This window comes from Heterodontus francisci, chromosome 26 (genome assembly GCF_036365525.1).
Source record: "Heterodontus francisci isolate sHetFra1 chromosome 26, sHetFra1.hap1, whole genome shotgun sequence".
NCBI lineage: Eukaryota > Metazoa > Chordata > Chondrichthyes > Heterodontiformes > Heterodontidae > Heterodontus > Heterodontus francisci.
Genome location: NC_090396.1, coordinates 61799256 through 61813562, shown reverse-complemented (window position 1 = coordinate 61813562; position 14307 = coordinate 61799256). Strand labels below are relative to the sequence as shown.

Genomic DNA, 14307 nt, shown 5'->3' with positions numbered 1-14307 from the left:
GATTTGACATCAGCAGAGCCATTTTGGAGATCAATGCTCTCTTAACTCTACAGCTGAACAGGCATTAAGCAGCTGGAAGGACCCAGTATATTTGCACCAGTATATTTAAAGGGATCATCAACTTGGTGCTTTCAAATTGCAAAAGTCTATAGGAAATGGTGTAACAGATACTGATGGACTTCAAGGCTTCTGCAAAACCAACTGCTCCTAGACATGGGTGCACAAGTAAACATTGCCCTTGGAACACAGCATGACTACTAAAATGAGGAGAGGCCATGCAGAGCAGGACAAGCTGTGAGAAGAGGGAGGAGGAGGAGGGGAAAAGACTCTCAGCAGGAGGCCATATATGCCCAGGGTGCTCACAGAGCAATTTTCCTAATGTGTGAGATGTTTGCACTTCAATAAGGACGTCCTCACTGAAATCTGCTACCAGCTGCAACCGTAAATGGAACCACAGCACAGGGCGAGGTGGTGAAGGTGTCTATGATGATGAACTATTATGCATTTGGATCCTTCCAGGTTTTGTGAAAGGGAAATCATGTTTAACCAATTTATTGGAGTTCCTTGAAGAAGTAACATGTGCTGTGGATAAAGAGGAACCGGTGGATGTACTGTACTTAGATTTCCAGAAGGCATTTGATAAGGTGCCACATCAAAAGTTATTGCCGAAAATAAAAGCTCATGGTGTAGGGGGTAACATTTTGACATGGATAGAATATTTGCTAGCTAACAGGAAACAGAAAGTAAGCATAAATGGGCATTTTCTGATTGGCAAGATGTAACGAGTGGTGTGCCACAGGGATCAGTGCTGGGGTCTCAACTTTTTACAATTTATATAAATAGAACCCATAGAACAATTACAGCACAGAAGGAGGCCATTCAGCCCATCGTGTCCGTGCCGGTCGAAAAAACTAGCCGCCCAATCCATTCCCACCTACCAGCACCCGGTCTGTAGCCTTGCAGGTTACAGCACTTCAGATACATGTCCAGGTACCTTTTAAAAGAATTGGGGGTTTTTGCCTCCACTGCCATTTCTGTCAGTGAATTCCAGACACCCACCACCCTCTGGGTGAAAGTTTTTCCTCATGTTCCCTCTAATCCTTCCACCAATCACCTTAGGTCTGTGTCCCCTGGTAACTGAACTCCCTGCCAGGGGAAACTGGTTCATTCTGTCCACTCTATCTAGACCCCTCATAATTTTGTACACCTCAATTAAGTCTCCCCGCAGCCTCCTCAGTTCCAGGAAAAAACCTAGTCTAGCCAATCTTTCCTCATAGCTGCAACTTTCAAGCCCTGGCAACATTCTTGTAAATCTCCTCTGTACTCTCTACAGAGCAATTTTGTCCTTTCTGTAATGTGGTGACCAGAACTGTACACAATACTCCAGCTGTGGCCTAACCAACATTTTATACAGTTCCAGCATCACATCCCTGCTTTTGTATTCTATACCTCGGCCAATAAAGGAAAGCAATCCATGTGCCTTCTTTGCTACTCTATCTACGTGTCCTGCCACCTTCAGGGACCTGTGGACATGCACTCCAATGTCTCTCACTTCTTCTACCCCTGTCACTATCCTCCCTGTCATGCAGGCCCCCAGCTGCCAAAAATGAGGCATATTAATTTTGTCATATGAACATTGATTTTAAACTGTTGCTGGGAAGAAGAGAAGGCCTTTTACAAGGGCTGCCAGACACTTAGCTGAAAAACATTTACATACTAACAGCCAGTGCTTATGGAGACAAAGGACTATTCCCTGACACATTCAACTCACAATGGATTTTGATCACCAGACATTGAAGGTGTAAGGAAGAGCATTCCAGAGACTGCTAAGGTGAAACAGTCCACAAAAGCCAGGACTGGTTAAACCAGCTGGTCACCTGACCAACTGGCTGGTCCACAGTTTTTTGAACTAGCCACAGAGTTTTTGAACTCAGAAATACTGTTTGCTCCTGTAGTGAGCAGACCTCTCCTTTCTGCTCCCAACTCTTTCTCACAAGCCTCTGGACCCACAGAGGACACATGAACTTCAAGAGAGAAAAGTCTCCTACATCGAACAAGGTTTAAGAAGAATACTGGTGAGAGATTGCAGAGCTCTGAGATGCAGAGGGATCTGGGTGTCTCAGTGCATGAATCGCAAAAAGAGAAGGCTGGGAGAAGGAATGGCGAATGCGTCTGGTGCTGGGAAGGAGACAAGCAACCCTCTCTGCAGCGAGGAAAGTCTACCTGAGAAGGAGAAGAAAGGGGAGGCTGCTGCAACCTGTGACCCAACACCTCCCCCGTGCCCGGAAACCCCTCCTCTACAGACAGAATCAATGGAGGAGGAGGCAGCAGATGGACATACTGGTCAGTGGCAAGTGGTACAAAGGAAAACCACAAAGAAAAAACCTCCAAAAAAGGAACAGGCCACCACCCAAACCTGTGGAAAGAGGAGTCTACCATCTGAGACAGACTACGGCAGCTCCTCCTCACTGGACGAGGAAGGGCCGGAACGACGGCACCCACAAACGAAGCGACAGAACTCAAAGGAGCTGGATGATAAAGCTCCCCAGCTCCAGGGCACTGGAAGCTGTGATGGGCCGAGCGTGCCCCAAACCCAAAGTGCCGAACCTAGTGACATGGCCAGTGCATCCCAGCTCCAGGACACCGAGAGCAAAGAAGCGTCGGGTGCACTCCAGCTCCGGGAAGTCGGGAGCAGTGATGTCTTCGAGGAGGAACAGAGGGAAAGACACCAACAGCAGAGGACATCGCAAGCCTTGCTGCCTACAAGAAGCACACACCCCCTGCCCGCTGATGTCACCCCAGCGAAACAAACCCTGCATGAGAAACCAGGAGGGGTTTCTGAGCCCAACGAACATGAAATAGCTTGCGTTCTCTATGGGTATGCAGGAACATACTGAAGGACTGGGACTAGCAAGGATAAATGGTGTGGGAAGCAACAACTAACTTAAAAATGGGTATAAAGATTGCTTCAATTAACGTGCGTAGCATTAAATCCACTACGCAACGTGTTTCAGCCTTGGACTACCTTGCCAAGGTCAAAGCCACCTACTGTTTCTGCAGGAGTGTGGAATACCACACCTCAGCACCTACAGGCAATGGTTGCGATGGTGGTCCCACGGGCCATCGATCTGGTCAGGGGGTAATGATTCCCGTTCCTCCGGCCTGGGTATTCTGCTGTGGGGAAGTAACTTCACCATCTCTGAAGTTAAGGAGTGGTGGGCGGTCGCCTCCTGGTAGCAGATGTAATGTACAACAATGCTCCGCTCTGGTTGATCAACGTGTACGCCCAGGTTCAATGCAGCGAGCAGCTGACCATTTTCCAGCAGCAGCTTTATCTTCAAAGGTGTTCAGAGGGTGAGAGAGAGACAGAGGGAAATGTCCCGACTCCAGAAAAGAATGCAAAATCTGCTGCATTCGATGGGGGTCGAGGTCAAGGAGGATCTCCAAGAGGTGAAGAGGCAGCAGGCCTCGCTCTTTGCTGTCATGGTCAGATCCACTGATGTCAAGCCGGTGTTCTTCTCTGACCATTGCCTCTTACTGGCCGACTGTCACTTACAGGATGACCAGAGGGTTAGCAGGGGGACATGGAAGCTCAATGCTACACTGCCAACCCCAGAGAACATTGAGGAACTCAAAAGGGATTACAAAGGTTGGAGAACCGTGAAACCCCTCTTTGAGTCTCCAGTTCACTGGTGGGAGGTGATCAAGGAGAACATCAAGAGGTTCTTTATCTTCAAAGGTGTTCAGAGGGTGAGAGAGAGACAGAGGGAAATGTCCCGACTCCAGAAAAGAATGCAAAATCTGCTGCATTCGATGGGGGTCGAGGTCAAGGAGGATCTCCAAGAGGTGAAGAGGCAGCAGGCCTCGCTCTTTGCCATGGAGGCCTCCAAGATCATCTTCTGGTCCAGAGTCCGTTCCATTGAGCAGGATGAGACGTGCTCACAGTAATTCTTCCAAAAGGTACACAGAGAGAGCTCTGTGATCAGCAGCCTGAAGGAAGAGGATGGTTTGGTAACGTCTTCGCTGTCCGACATACTAAGGATCAACAAATCCTTTTATGCTGGGGGCTGTACGACGTGAAGCCCACGGACAGCACGGCTTCCCAGTCCTCCCTGTCATCTATCACGGAGGTCTTAGATGACAGCATGAGGGAGAGACTGGACAAACCGCTAACTCTGGATGAGCTGACAAACGCCGTCAGGTCCTTTTAAGATGAGTAGAACTCCCGGCAGCGACGGTTTACCGGTTGAGATGTATTCAGCCCTGTGGGACTGGATCGGCCCAGACCTGCGAGAAGTATACGAGAGTATGCCTCTGGCTAGCAGCATGTCAGAATCCATGAGGAAAGGCATCATCACCCTCATCTACAAGTGGAAGGGGGACAGGACGGAAATCAGAAATTGGCGGCCCATTTCACTGCTTAATATTGACCACAAGATTCTGCCCAAATTCATCGCCAGTCGGGTCAAGTCTGCTCTGGAGTTGGTGATTCACCCTGACCAGACCTGCACTGTACCCAGCAGGAAGATCTCTGATAGTCTCGCGCTACTCAGGGATACGATCTCCTAAGTACGGGACAGGAGGGTGGACACCTGCCTCATCAAGGTAGGCGGTGGCGTAGTGGTATTATCACTGGACTAGTAACCCAGAGACCCAGGGTATTTCTCTGGGGACATGGGTTCGAATCCCACCACAGCAGAAGGTGGAATTTGAATTTAATTAATCTGGAATTTAAAAAGCTAGTCTAATGATGGCCATGAAACCATTGTCGATTGTTGTAAAAACCCATCTGGTTCACTAATGTTCTTTAGGGAAGGAAATCTGCTGTCCTTACCTGGTCTGGCCTACATGTGACTCCAGATCCACAGCAATGTGGTTAACTCTTACATGCCCTCTGAAATGGCCTAGCAAGCCACTCAGTTGTCCCTAACCGCTACGAAGTCAATAAAAAGGAATGAAACCGGACAGACCACCCGGCATCAACCTAGGCACCGGAAACGACAATGGCAAACCCAGCCCTGTCGACCCTGCAAAGTCCTCCTTACTAACATCTGGGGGCTTGTGCCAAAGTTGGGAGAGCTGTCCCACAGACTAGTCAAGCAACAGCCTGACATAGTCATACGGAATCATACCTTACAGACAATGTCCCAGACACTGCCATCACCATCCCCGGGTATGTCCTGTCCCACCGGCAGGACAAACTCACCAGAGGTGACGGGACAGTGGTATACAGTAGAGAGGGAGTTGCCCTGGGAGTCCTCAATATCGACTGTGGACCCCATGAAGTCTCATGGCTTCAGGTCAAACATGGGCAAGGTAACCTCCTACTGATTACCACCTACCGCCCTCCCTCAGCTGATGACTCAGTACTCCACCATGTTGAACACCACTTGGAGGAAGCACTGAGGGTGGCAAGGGCACTGGCTGAGTACCAGGGGTGGGAGGACATTTGTTATCATCCTGAAACAGGACAGCCTCTCCATGGGGCTATTGTCACTCCCCTAGCCTGTGACATTGAACACAGGCTTTCTGGCAGTCTTCCCAATGTAGCAAGCATTTTATTGTGCATACCCAACAGAGTTCTTCTGTTGGCTGCTCCATTGGAGTCCTCATCAGCAGCTGAACCCATGTGCAACCTCACCCTCCAGCGAGCTGGCACCTGCATTATCCTTGTCCCCTGCCCTGGCTGCAGGTAACTCCTGTCCGGTGTCTCACCATGTGCAGATTCTGCCTCTAATCAACCTTCTATGATATGCATGGTGTCAGTATCTGTGCTGGTGATTGTGAGTGTTGTCATGACCGAGGCAGGTGGAGTGCACTGTCTTTTCTAGTCCCACCTCTCCACAGGTCACAACATATATTTTTAAATGATTACCTAGTTACAGATACGGTCAATCATGTACTCTACTCTTTATCCCAGAATAAAATACACCAAACAGGTTTCTTTAATAAACAACAAAATTATCAATTTATTATAAAACAAAACTTCTTCAGTAAAGAAGCAAAGCATTAACACACAGATTGAAATCTGAAAGTTCCCTTTTAAAATACCCCACACAGAAACTCACACACGCACTGAAAAAAAAAGAAATTCTCCCCGCAGAGTTCTGTTACAAAAAGACAAAAAAAATACTTTGGCCAAATACTTGCTAATTCTCAAAGGAAAAAGAGAAGATCTGGAAGGATGTCAGTTGTCCCTTTTGGTCTGGCATCCAGGTATATGGTGACGAGTCACTGGAATCTTTTCTGGAGCAGCTCTTTTCAGGCCTCGTCGAGATTAATCCAGCAGACCTACAGGAGCGTCTCAGGAGAAATGCTGTTTCAGTTTCTCTATTTCTTATCCTTGATTCTCAGGGCTCCTCAAAAAGATGGAAAAGAATAAGCTGGTGGTGGCTGCTCTCTGGTAGGCTTATCGCTAACTGCTTTCAAACACAGTCCACTCCCTGACTGAACCAAAACAATATCTCAGAAGCGAAACCACAAGCAGCCAGTCAGAACCTACTGACCCTCATAAATCTTGACATGTCACTTCTCTGTAAACATCTTCCCCAGGTTACCAATGTTTCTGTCGTTTATTGAGCTTAAGGGATGTGACTTCCCTTGTAAAAGGTTGTTTTCAAACAAGACCGCTCAGTGACCTTTGTTAAAAAAAACATGTCCATGGAGTCTTTTCAACAAAAACAAAGTCCAGCATCTATGAAATGTTCAACCTTCCAAAAAATGAATCTGCTTCCACAATTTAAATATGAATCTTCAAAAAATATTTAACAAAAAATGGAAGCACTTCCATAACAGTGTGAAATCAAGTGATGGTGCTATGTCTTCATCATTACTCTCTTCTTGGTTTCCTCCATTGCCTGCCCAGGTTGCACCCCTTGAGTATCTAAAAGGAGAAAGGAATTGGGCAGATTGTGGTGAGGGGAGGGGTTGAAAGCAAGAGGTGCATCCTTACACCATGTGAAACTTGTAAATCGGTAGAGATTATGGAATGAGGAAGAAGTGAGATGTGAGAAGGAGGAATAGTTATGAGAATACCATAATCTTCAATGGTTTCAATCCTGCCACTGGCCACTGCCTCAGCAATGGCTGTTCCAATAATGGACAGCACCATTTCCTCCATGGGGGTAAGGACATGCAACTGTGCTTGTCACACTCTATTTAGCTTGTGCTGCTTCCATTTGTGGGCAACCATGTCCTGCAAAAGAGAACGAAGCATGTTGTGTGATCTGTTTGGGTGATGTGGCTGTCATGGTTGAATAACTGGCAGTCTGTGCATGCTGTGAGATGTAGGTATGAGGCTTGCAGCAGTGCTAAGTGTGTGTAGGGTGGGTGAAGCATATGAATGTTAGGTATGAGTTCTGATTGAGATTGTTGGTAGGTGTATGATGGCGGTGTGGTAAATTGAGCATTATCTGCAGCTTGTAGTGCAGTTGGTTGACTATGGCACTTGAAAGCACATTCACTGACCTTGACCAGTCGTGTAAGGTCATTGAACCTCTTGTGGCACTGCATCCAAGTCTTCAGGACTTAACTCCTGGCATTGACCTCCATGGCTATCTGCTCCTACTGCCTTTTGACTGTGTTTCTGGAGGGCCTTCTATCCCCTGTGGATAGAGAACATCTCTCCTCCTTACCATCTCGTCCACCAAGACCTCTAGTGCAGCATCTGAAAACCTTGGGGCCTGCGCTCTCCCATGCAGTGTTATTCCTATTTGCCAGGGCAGATTCGTATCTTGCGTGACTCCCAGCACCTGCTCCAGCCACAATGTACCCCTCCTTTAAGTGATGCAGGCAAGCTTTAAATGGTGCTAGGAAGTTATGGTTTTGCTGATGCATGCAGCCAACGAACAGGGCAGTTAGCACTAGCTGCATGCAGAAATCATTATAATGAACAGGCAGCAATAAGTTGGCGTACTCCCTGTCTTTCAATCAATGGGCGCAGGTTAAATGTACATTATGTTCCCTGCGCCCATTTTCTTTATAAGAAGCTGTGGGGAGAGGGGAAGATGTAGAATTGTTTTCTGTTCAGAGACAACTCAAAAAAGATTTATACTCCTTTTCCTTTGCATGTCTTTCAGTGGTGTTTACCTTTGTGGCCATTCTGCTGGTGCCCATTTAGGAGCCATGGTACTTTGTACAGATTGGGCAGAGTATGGTGTCACTCCTGATATTAAAGGTAAGAGCAGGAAAGTTTTGAGTTCCTTCTATTGAGTTCACATAGCTTTGCTTTCAATCATTGTAGTTACAGTAACAGAAGGGTTTCTGGGAATTGAACTTGCATCTTTGTGTCCTGCCTGGGAACATAAAGCTCCAGTGAATTACTTCCTCCTGTCCCTGAATAAAAATCACTTGGGGCTTTTTAATTAATTGTTGTGTGCATCAAGTTGAGGCATGTCAGTACTGGGAATGTAATACATTTCTATTTTGGGCCTCCAATGTCAGCATCAAACCCTCTCGGGTCAAGTAAATAACCAGATGTGCAGTAAACTTCCCTTTATTCTATCCTAGTGATGAGCACTACCTTAAAAATAGTGAAGTTTAGCATAATGCATTTCATATTACCCTATGAAGGATACTTGGCATAGAATCAACATTTTAGTGGATATTCTAAACTTTTATTCATCATTGAGCAAAAGTTGGACAAAAGGTTGAAGTGCAGACATTTTAATGATGGTAAAGAATTCCACTGGACCTCATGAGAAAAGTTTATATTTGAGCATAACATTGTGGTTAACTTAACAGATAGTGATTACTTGAGTAATCAGACAATGTGTGATGGAGGAGTTTTTGTGCTACAGGCACTTCACCATGTAACCCACACTATGCTCAATTTTTATTGTTTAGGGGATTAACCAAGATTTTTGGATGCATGAAACTTATTGATGTTTCAAAAAGAATATTGCCTGTGTTTTAGAGAACGACAGCATCATTCACATTTTCCTAGGTCATTGACGAATGGCACAATACAGAACTGTGTTTTATTTTTCCACAGGTGCTTTACTTGTCAGTGGGATTTATGATCTCTGTCCAATTGTCCACACCTCTGTCAATGATGCTCTTCAGATGACTGAGTATGTTCACTGCCAGTGACCATGATTACATTTACCAATGACTATATTTTTGCAACAAAATTTCCTGTACACACTGTTTAAAGCCAACGGTGCAAAGTTCAATGGCCCCATTATTCCTGCCTGACCTTGACTATTTTGTATGATAGGCATGTTCACACGTATCTTTCTGAACAGCTGATATTTTTTCATCCCAATTCAGCAGAGTTCTTGGAACTAGTATATCCTACTCATTTTGTTTTCAGCTCTTTTTTTTAAGTTTCTGATAAATTACACTTTGAAGTGAGTGCACTGGAACCTGGCTCGCTGATGAAAAATGTCATCACCTCTTTATATTATATCCATTGAGTATTCTATTGTCGATAAGTAATAAGACTTTCAAATACATTTAGAACTGAAAAGGGAAGTCTTATATTAGCAACATACTTGGGTAGAAATTACTCCAAGTTACTTTTCATTTATTTATTATTAATACAAAATTGGGGCAATATGTTTGCATGAAATTCTTCTGAGTTTAATTTTAATAAAATTGTTAACCTTTTACAGGCAGACTTAAGCTCTGATGATGGTCACAATGATTTTTTTTGTCACACTGCTCTGAAATTAATAGCTCGTTATGGTTTGATAGGGGCGACGCTCTCCGAAATAGTCCAATGCAGTTTGTGAACATCATGAAGCGACTGGGTGGGACCTGTGAGATTGTGGTTACTGTGGCACAGCATGATTCAGATGAATTTAGGAAACAATCTCAGGAGTATTACCAGGTATATTTTCATTTTACGTATATAACGTTTTTCATCTGTTTCACTTACCACATGAGATAGGAAAATAGGGCTATGTTGTTCAGGCAGATTTTGAATAATTCAGCTACCCTCAGTAGAAGCTTGTAGGTGTGGTGAACTAATCCAAACAGTAAAATATGTAACATTTTAATTTATTTTTTTAACAAGCAATCCTAGTGGAACTGAGCCAAATGTTTTAATTGTGTGGGAGGCTGTATTTAACATTTTATGGCAATATGAATGGATTCCTGGGTTTCCCTAAGGATCTGATCTAATGGCTTCTTATGAATATACTGCCTCTTACATTGAAATTATAGCAAGACTGAGCTTTTGGAAATGGGACCCAGCTTTCATAGAAATATGGAAAGATTTACGCCACCAAGGCGAGTTCAGTCCATTATGTCTGTGCTGGCTGTAAAAGAGCTCTCCAGTCTAATCCCACTTTCCAGCTCTTGGTCCGTAGCTCTGTAGGTTACAGCATCTCAAGTGCATATCCAAGTGCTTTTTTAAAATGCATTGAAGATTTCTGCCTCTTACCACCCCTTTAGACAGTGAGTTTTAGATTCCAACACCCTCTGGGTGGAAAAAATTCTGCCTCAATCCCCCTCTAATCCTTCCACTAATTACTTTAAACCTATGTCCCCTGGTTATTGACCTCTCTGCTAACGGAAATAGATCTTTCCTATCCACTCTATTTAGACCCTTCATAATTGTATACACCTCAATTAAATCTCCCCTTAGCTTCTTCTGTTCCAAACAAAACAAACCTATCCAATCTTTCCTCATAGTTAAAATTCTCCATTCCTGGCAACATCCTTGTGAATCTCTTCTGTACCTTCTCTAATGTGATCACATCCTTCCTGTAATGTGGTGACCAGAACTGTATGCAGTATTCTAACTGTGGTCTAACTAGTGTGTTATATAGGTCTAGCATAACCTCACTTCTCTTATACTCTAGTCCTTGGCCAAGAAAGGAGAGTATCCTGTATGCCTTCTTGACCACCTTATCTACCTGTCCTCCTATCTTCAGGGATCTGTAGACGTACACTCCAAGGTCCACTGTTCCTTTACACTTTCAGAATCCTGCCATTTATTAGTGTATTCCCTTGTCTTGTTTGTCCTCCCCAAATGTATTACCTCACACTTCTCTGGATTGAATTTCACGTGCCACTTTTCTGCCCACCTGACCAGTCCATTGATTTTCCTGCAGTCTGCAGCTTTCTTCCTATTAACTATATGGCCAATCACCTGCAAACTTCTTAATCATAACCCTTATATTTAAGTATAAATCATTGATGTATTGATCGAACAGAAAGGGACCGAGTACTGAGCCCTGTGGAGCTCAATGACAACAGCCTTCCAGTCACAAAAGACCTGTTGACCATAGCCTTTTGCTTCCTGTCACTGAGCCAATTTTGGATCCAATATGGATCCACTTTCCCTTGGATCCCATGAACTTTTAATTTACTGATCAGTCTGCCATGTGAACCTTGTCTAAAGCCTTGTTAAAATTCATGTAGCCTACATCAAATGAACGACTCTCATCAACCCTCCTTGTTACTTCCTCAAAAATTCAATCCATGCTGACTGTCCTACTGTCCTTGATTAATCCATGCCTCTCCAAATGACGAATAATACCATCTCTCAGAACTTTTTCAATAATTTGTCCACCGCCACGTTAGGCTGAATGGACTGTAATTACTCAGGCTATCCCATCTTCTCTTTTTAAACAACGGTACAATGTTAGCAGTCCTCTGGTATCACGCCTGTAGCCGGAAGATTGGAAAATGATAGTCAAACCCTCCCCTATTTCTTCCCTTAGCAGCCTGGGATACATTGCATCTGGGCCTGGTGAATTATTTGCTTTCAAGGATGCTAAACACCTTAACATTTCCTCCCTCACTATGGGCTCAATTTTACTGGACTGGCAGAGGTCCCGCTACTGGGGACGAAAACAACGCGTTTCGGCCAGTGGCGGGACCCAGGGAGGCATGCACGCTACTAGGGTCATCCAATTTAGGGCAGTGGCCGTACTAAGAGCTGCTGGGCAAATCAGTGGCCACTGCTGAGGCTGCAGCTGCAGGGAGAGTGCACCTCAATGGCTGGGCGCCCTCGGAGAAGGGCAAGTGGAGTTATGGAATGCCGGGGCCAGGCAGGCAGATTTGGTGGTAGTGGGGGGAGGGGGGGCGGGGCAGGGCAGGACTAGGTGGGTGGTGCGGAGGTTGTTAAGTACCAGCGCTGCTATTGCCATTGAGATGTCCCTCTGTGCTCCATGTAGTGCCCAAAAAGGGGCCCTCTCTCCACCCCTGGAGTCCTTTGGGAGGCTGTCAGGTTTCACTAAGCAGTCTCCCCATGTGGTGGCAGGCCCCCCACCCCTGATGTCGACAAAATGCCCCCGGAGGCAGGGAGTGGCCTTTAAGTGACACAATTAGCCCCTGGCGAGCAGCTGACCTGCCAACTTTACCACCTCTGGCAAAATGGCATGGCAGCAGGAAGATGTTGGGCAACCCCGTTGCCTTCCTGTGTCATTTTGCTATCCTTCTGGCCACCTAGCACATTCCCAAAGGGCCCATAAAACTCCAGTTTATGTTTATCCCATCCAATAATTCACACCCCTCTTCCTTAACTACAATGTCTGCTTTGTTCCTCTCTTTTGTGAAAATAGATGCAAAGTGTTCATTAAGTATCACGGTCACATCCAGCACCTCCACATACAAGTTACCTTTTTGGTCTCTTATTGGCCCTACTCTTTCCATAGTGAACTTCTTGGTCTTTATGTATTTATAAAACATCTTTGGAGTTTTCCTTTATTTTACTTGTCAGTATTTTTCTATGTCCTCTCTTTGCTTTCCTAATTTCTTTTTTAATTTCACTCCTGAACTTTCCATACTCCTGTCGGCTTTCTGCAGTATTGAGCTCTTGGCGTCTGACATAGCTTTTTTTTTGCCTTATCCTACTCTGTCTGCACTTTGACATCTGGGCAGAGAGGAGTGTCTAGACTTGTGAGTCCCACCATTTTTCACTGTGGAGACATATTTGTTCTGAATCCTCTTTATCACCTCCTTGAATGCCTCCCACTGTTCTCACACTGATTTACCTTCAAGTAGTTGTTTCCAGTCCACTTTTGCCAAATAACATCTCAGCTTAGTTAATTTCAAAACCTTTACTTTTGGTCTATCTTTATCCTTTCCCATTATTACTATAAATCTAAATGAATTATGATCACCACCATTAAACTGCTTTCCCACTTCACTTGTTGGGCTTGATATGTACTGGGTAAAAAAAGTTCTCCTGAATACGTTTTAAGAATGTTGCACCTGCTCTACCTTTTTACAATTAATTTATCCCAGTTAATATTAAGGTAGTTGAAATCTCCTACTTTTAATGCCTTTTTGTTTCTGGACATTTCAGCAATTTGCCTACATATTTGCTCCTCTATCTCCCTCTGACTATTTGGGGGTCTATAGTATACTCCTAGCAGTGTGATTGCCCCTTTTTTGTTCCTCAGTTCAACCTATATGGCTTCATTTGATGATCCTTCTAGCATGTTATCCCTTCTCGCTGCTGTGATTGTTTCTTTAACCAATATTGCCACCACCCCCCTGCTTTTTTATCCCCCTCTCTATCCCATCTGAAAACCCTGCAACCAGGAATGTTGAGCTGTCATTTCTGTCCTTCTTTCAGCCATGTTTCAGTAAAGCTCTGATATCATACTTCCAAGTGTCTATCTGTATCCTCAGCTTATCTGCCTTATTTACTTGCTTCCTTGCATTGAAGTATATATCACTAATCATGGAACAACTCCTTTGTTGTCTATCTTCTTTCCTTTGATTCCTCAACCTTCCATATTTGCTTATCAATTTTCTGCTTTCTATTTCCAGTTTTGCTCCTCTTCCTTTTGAATCTACGCTCAGGTTTCCACCCCACTTCCCAAGCAAGGTTTAACTCTCCCCAACAACACTAGCAAACCCCACTGCCAAGAAATTGATCCTGGCCCTGTTGAGGGGCAATCTGTCTGGCTTCTACAGGCCCCATCTCCCCAAAACCAATCCCAATGTCTGAGGAACCTCCCTTTCTTATGCATCATGTCTCCAGCCACACATTCAGCTGCACTATCCTCTTATTTCTGTACTCACTAGCACTTGGAATTGGGAGTAATCTGGAGATTACTACCTTTAAGGTCCTAATTTTTAATTCTTTTCCTCACTCCCTGAAATCTGCCTGCAGGACCTCATCACTCATTCTACCTATGCCACCAAAATAGACCATGACTTCTGGCTGTCCACTCATCATTCACAGATAAGGACTGACTCTTAACAATCATCCATATAAATATATAGCAAAGGGGGAAAAACATATCAGGGCTCATTCTATCTGCTCTACCCTCCCTGGCATTTGTTGTCTCTCCTTCCAAGTATTAAGACAAGAAGAAGTTTCTTGGTACAGATAGTAAATTT

The 14307-nt window shown here is 44.8% G+C and overlaps 1 protein-coding gene across 4 annotated transcripts in view; it reads left to right on the top strand.

The window, feature by feature from the left end:
- Window positions 1–14307, top strand: part of afmid (arylformamidase) — a 40406-nt gene that overhangs the window by 16419 nt on the left and 9680 nt on the right. For all 4 annotated transcript variants that reach the window (XM_068058370.1, XM_068058367.1, XM_068058368.1 and 1 more), the window contains 3 exons: window positions 8079–8176; window positions 8993–9071; window positions 9697–9832. In XM_068058370.1, the coding sequence (XP_067914471.1) occupies window positions 8079–8176; window positions 8993–9071; window positions 9697–9832 (313 nt within the window). The remainder of the gene's footprint in view (window positions 1–8078; window positions 8177–8992; window positions 9072–9696; window positions 9833–14307) is intronic.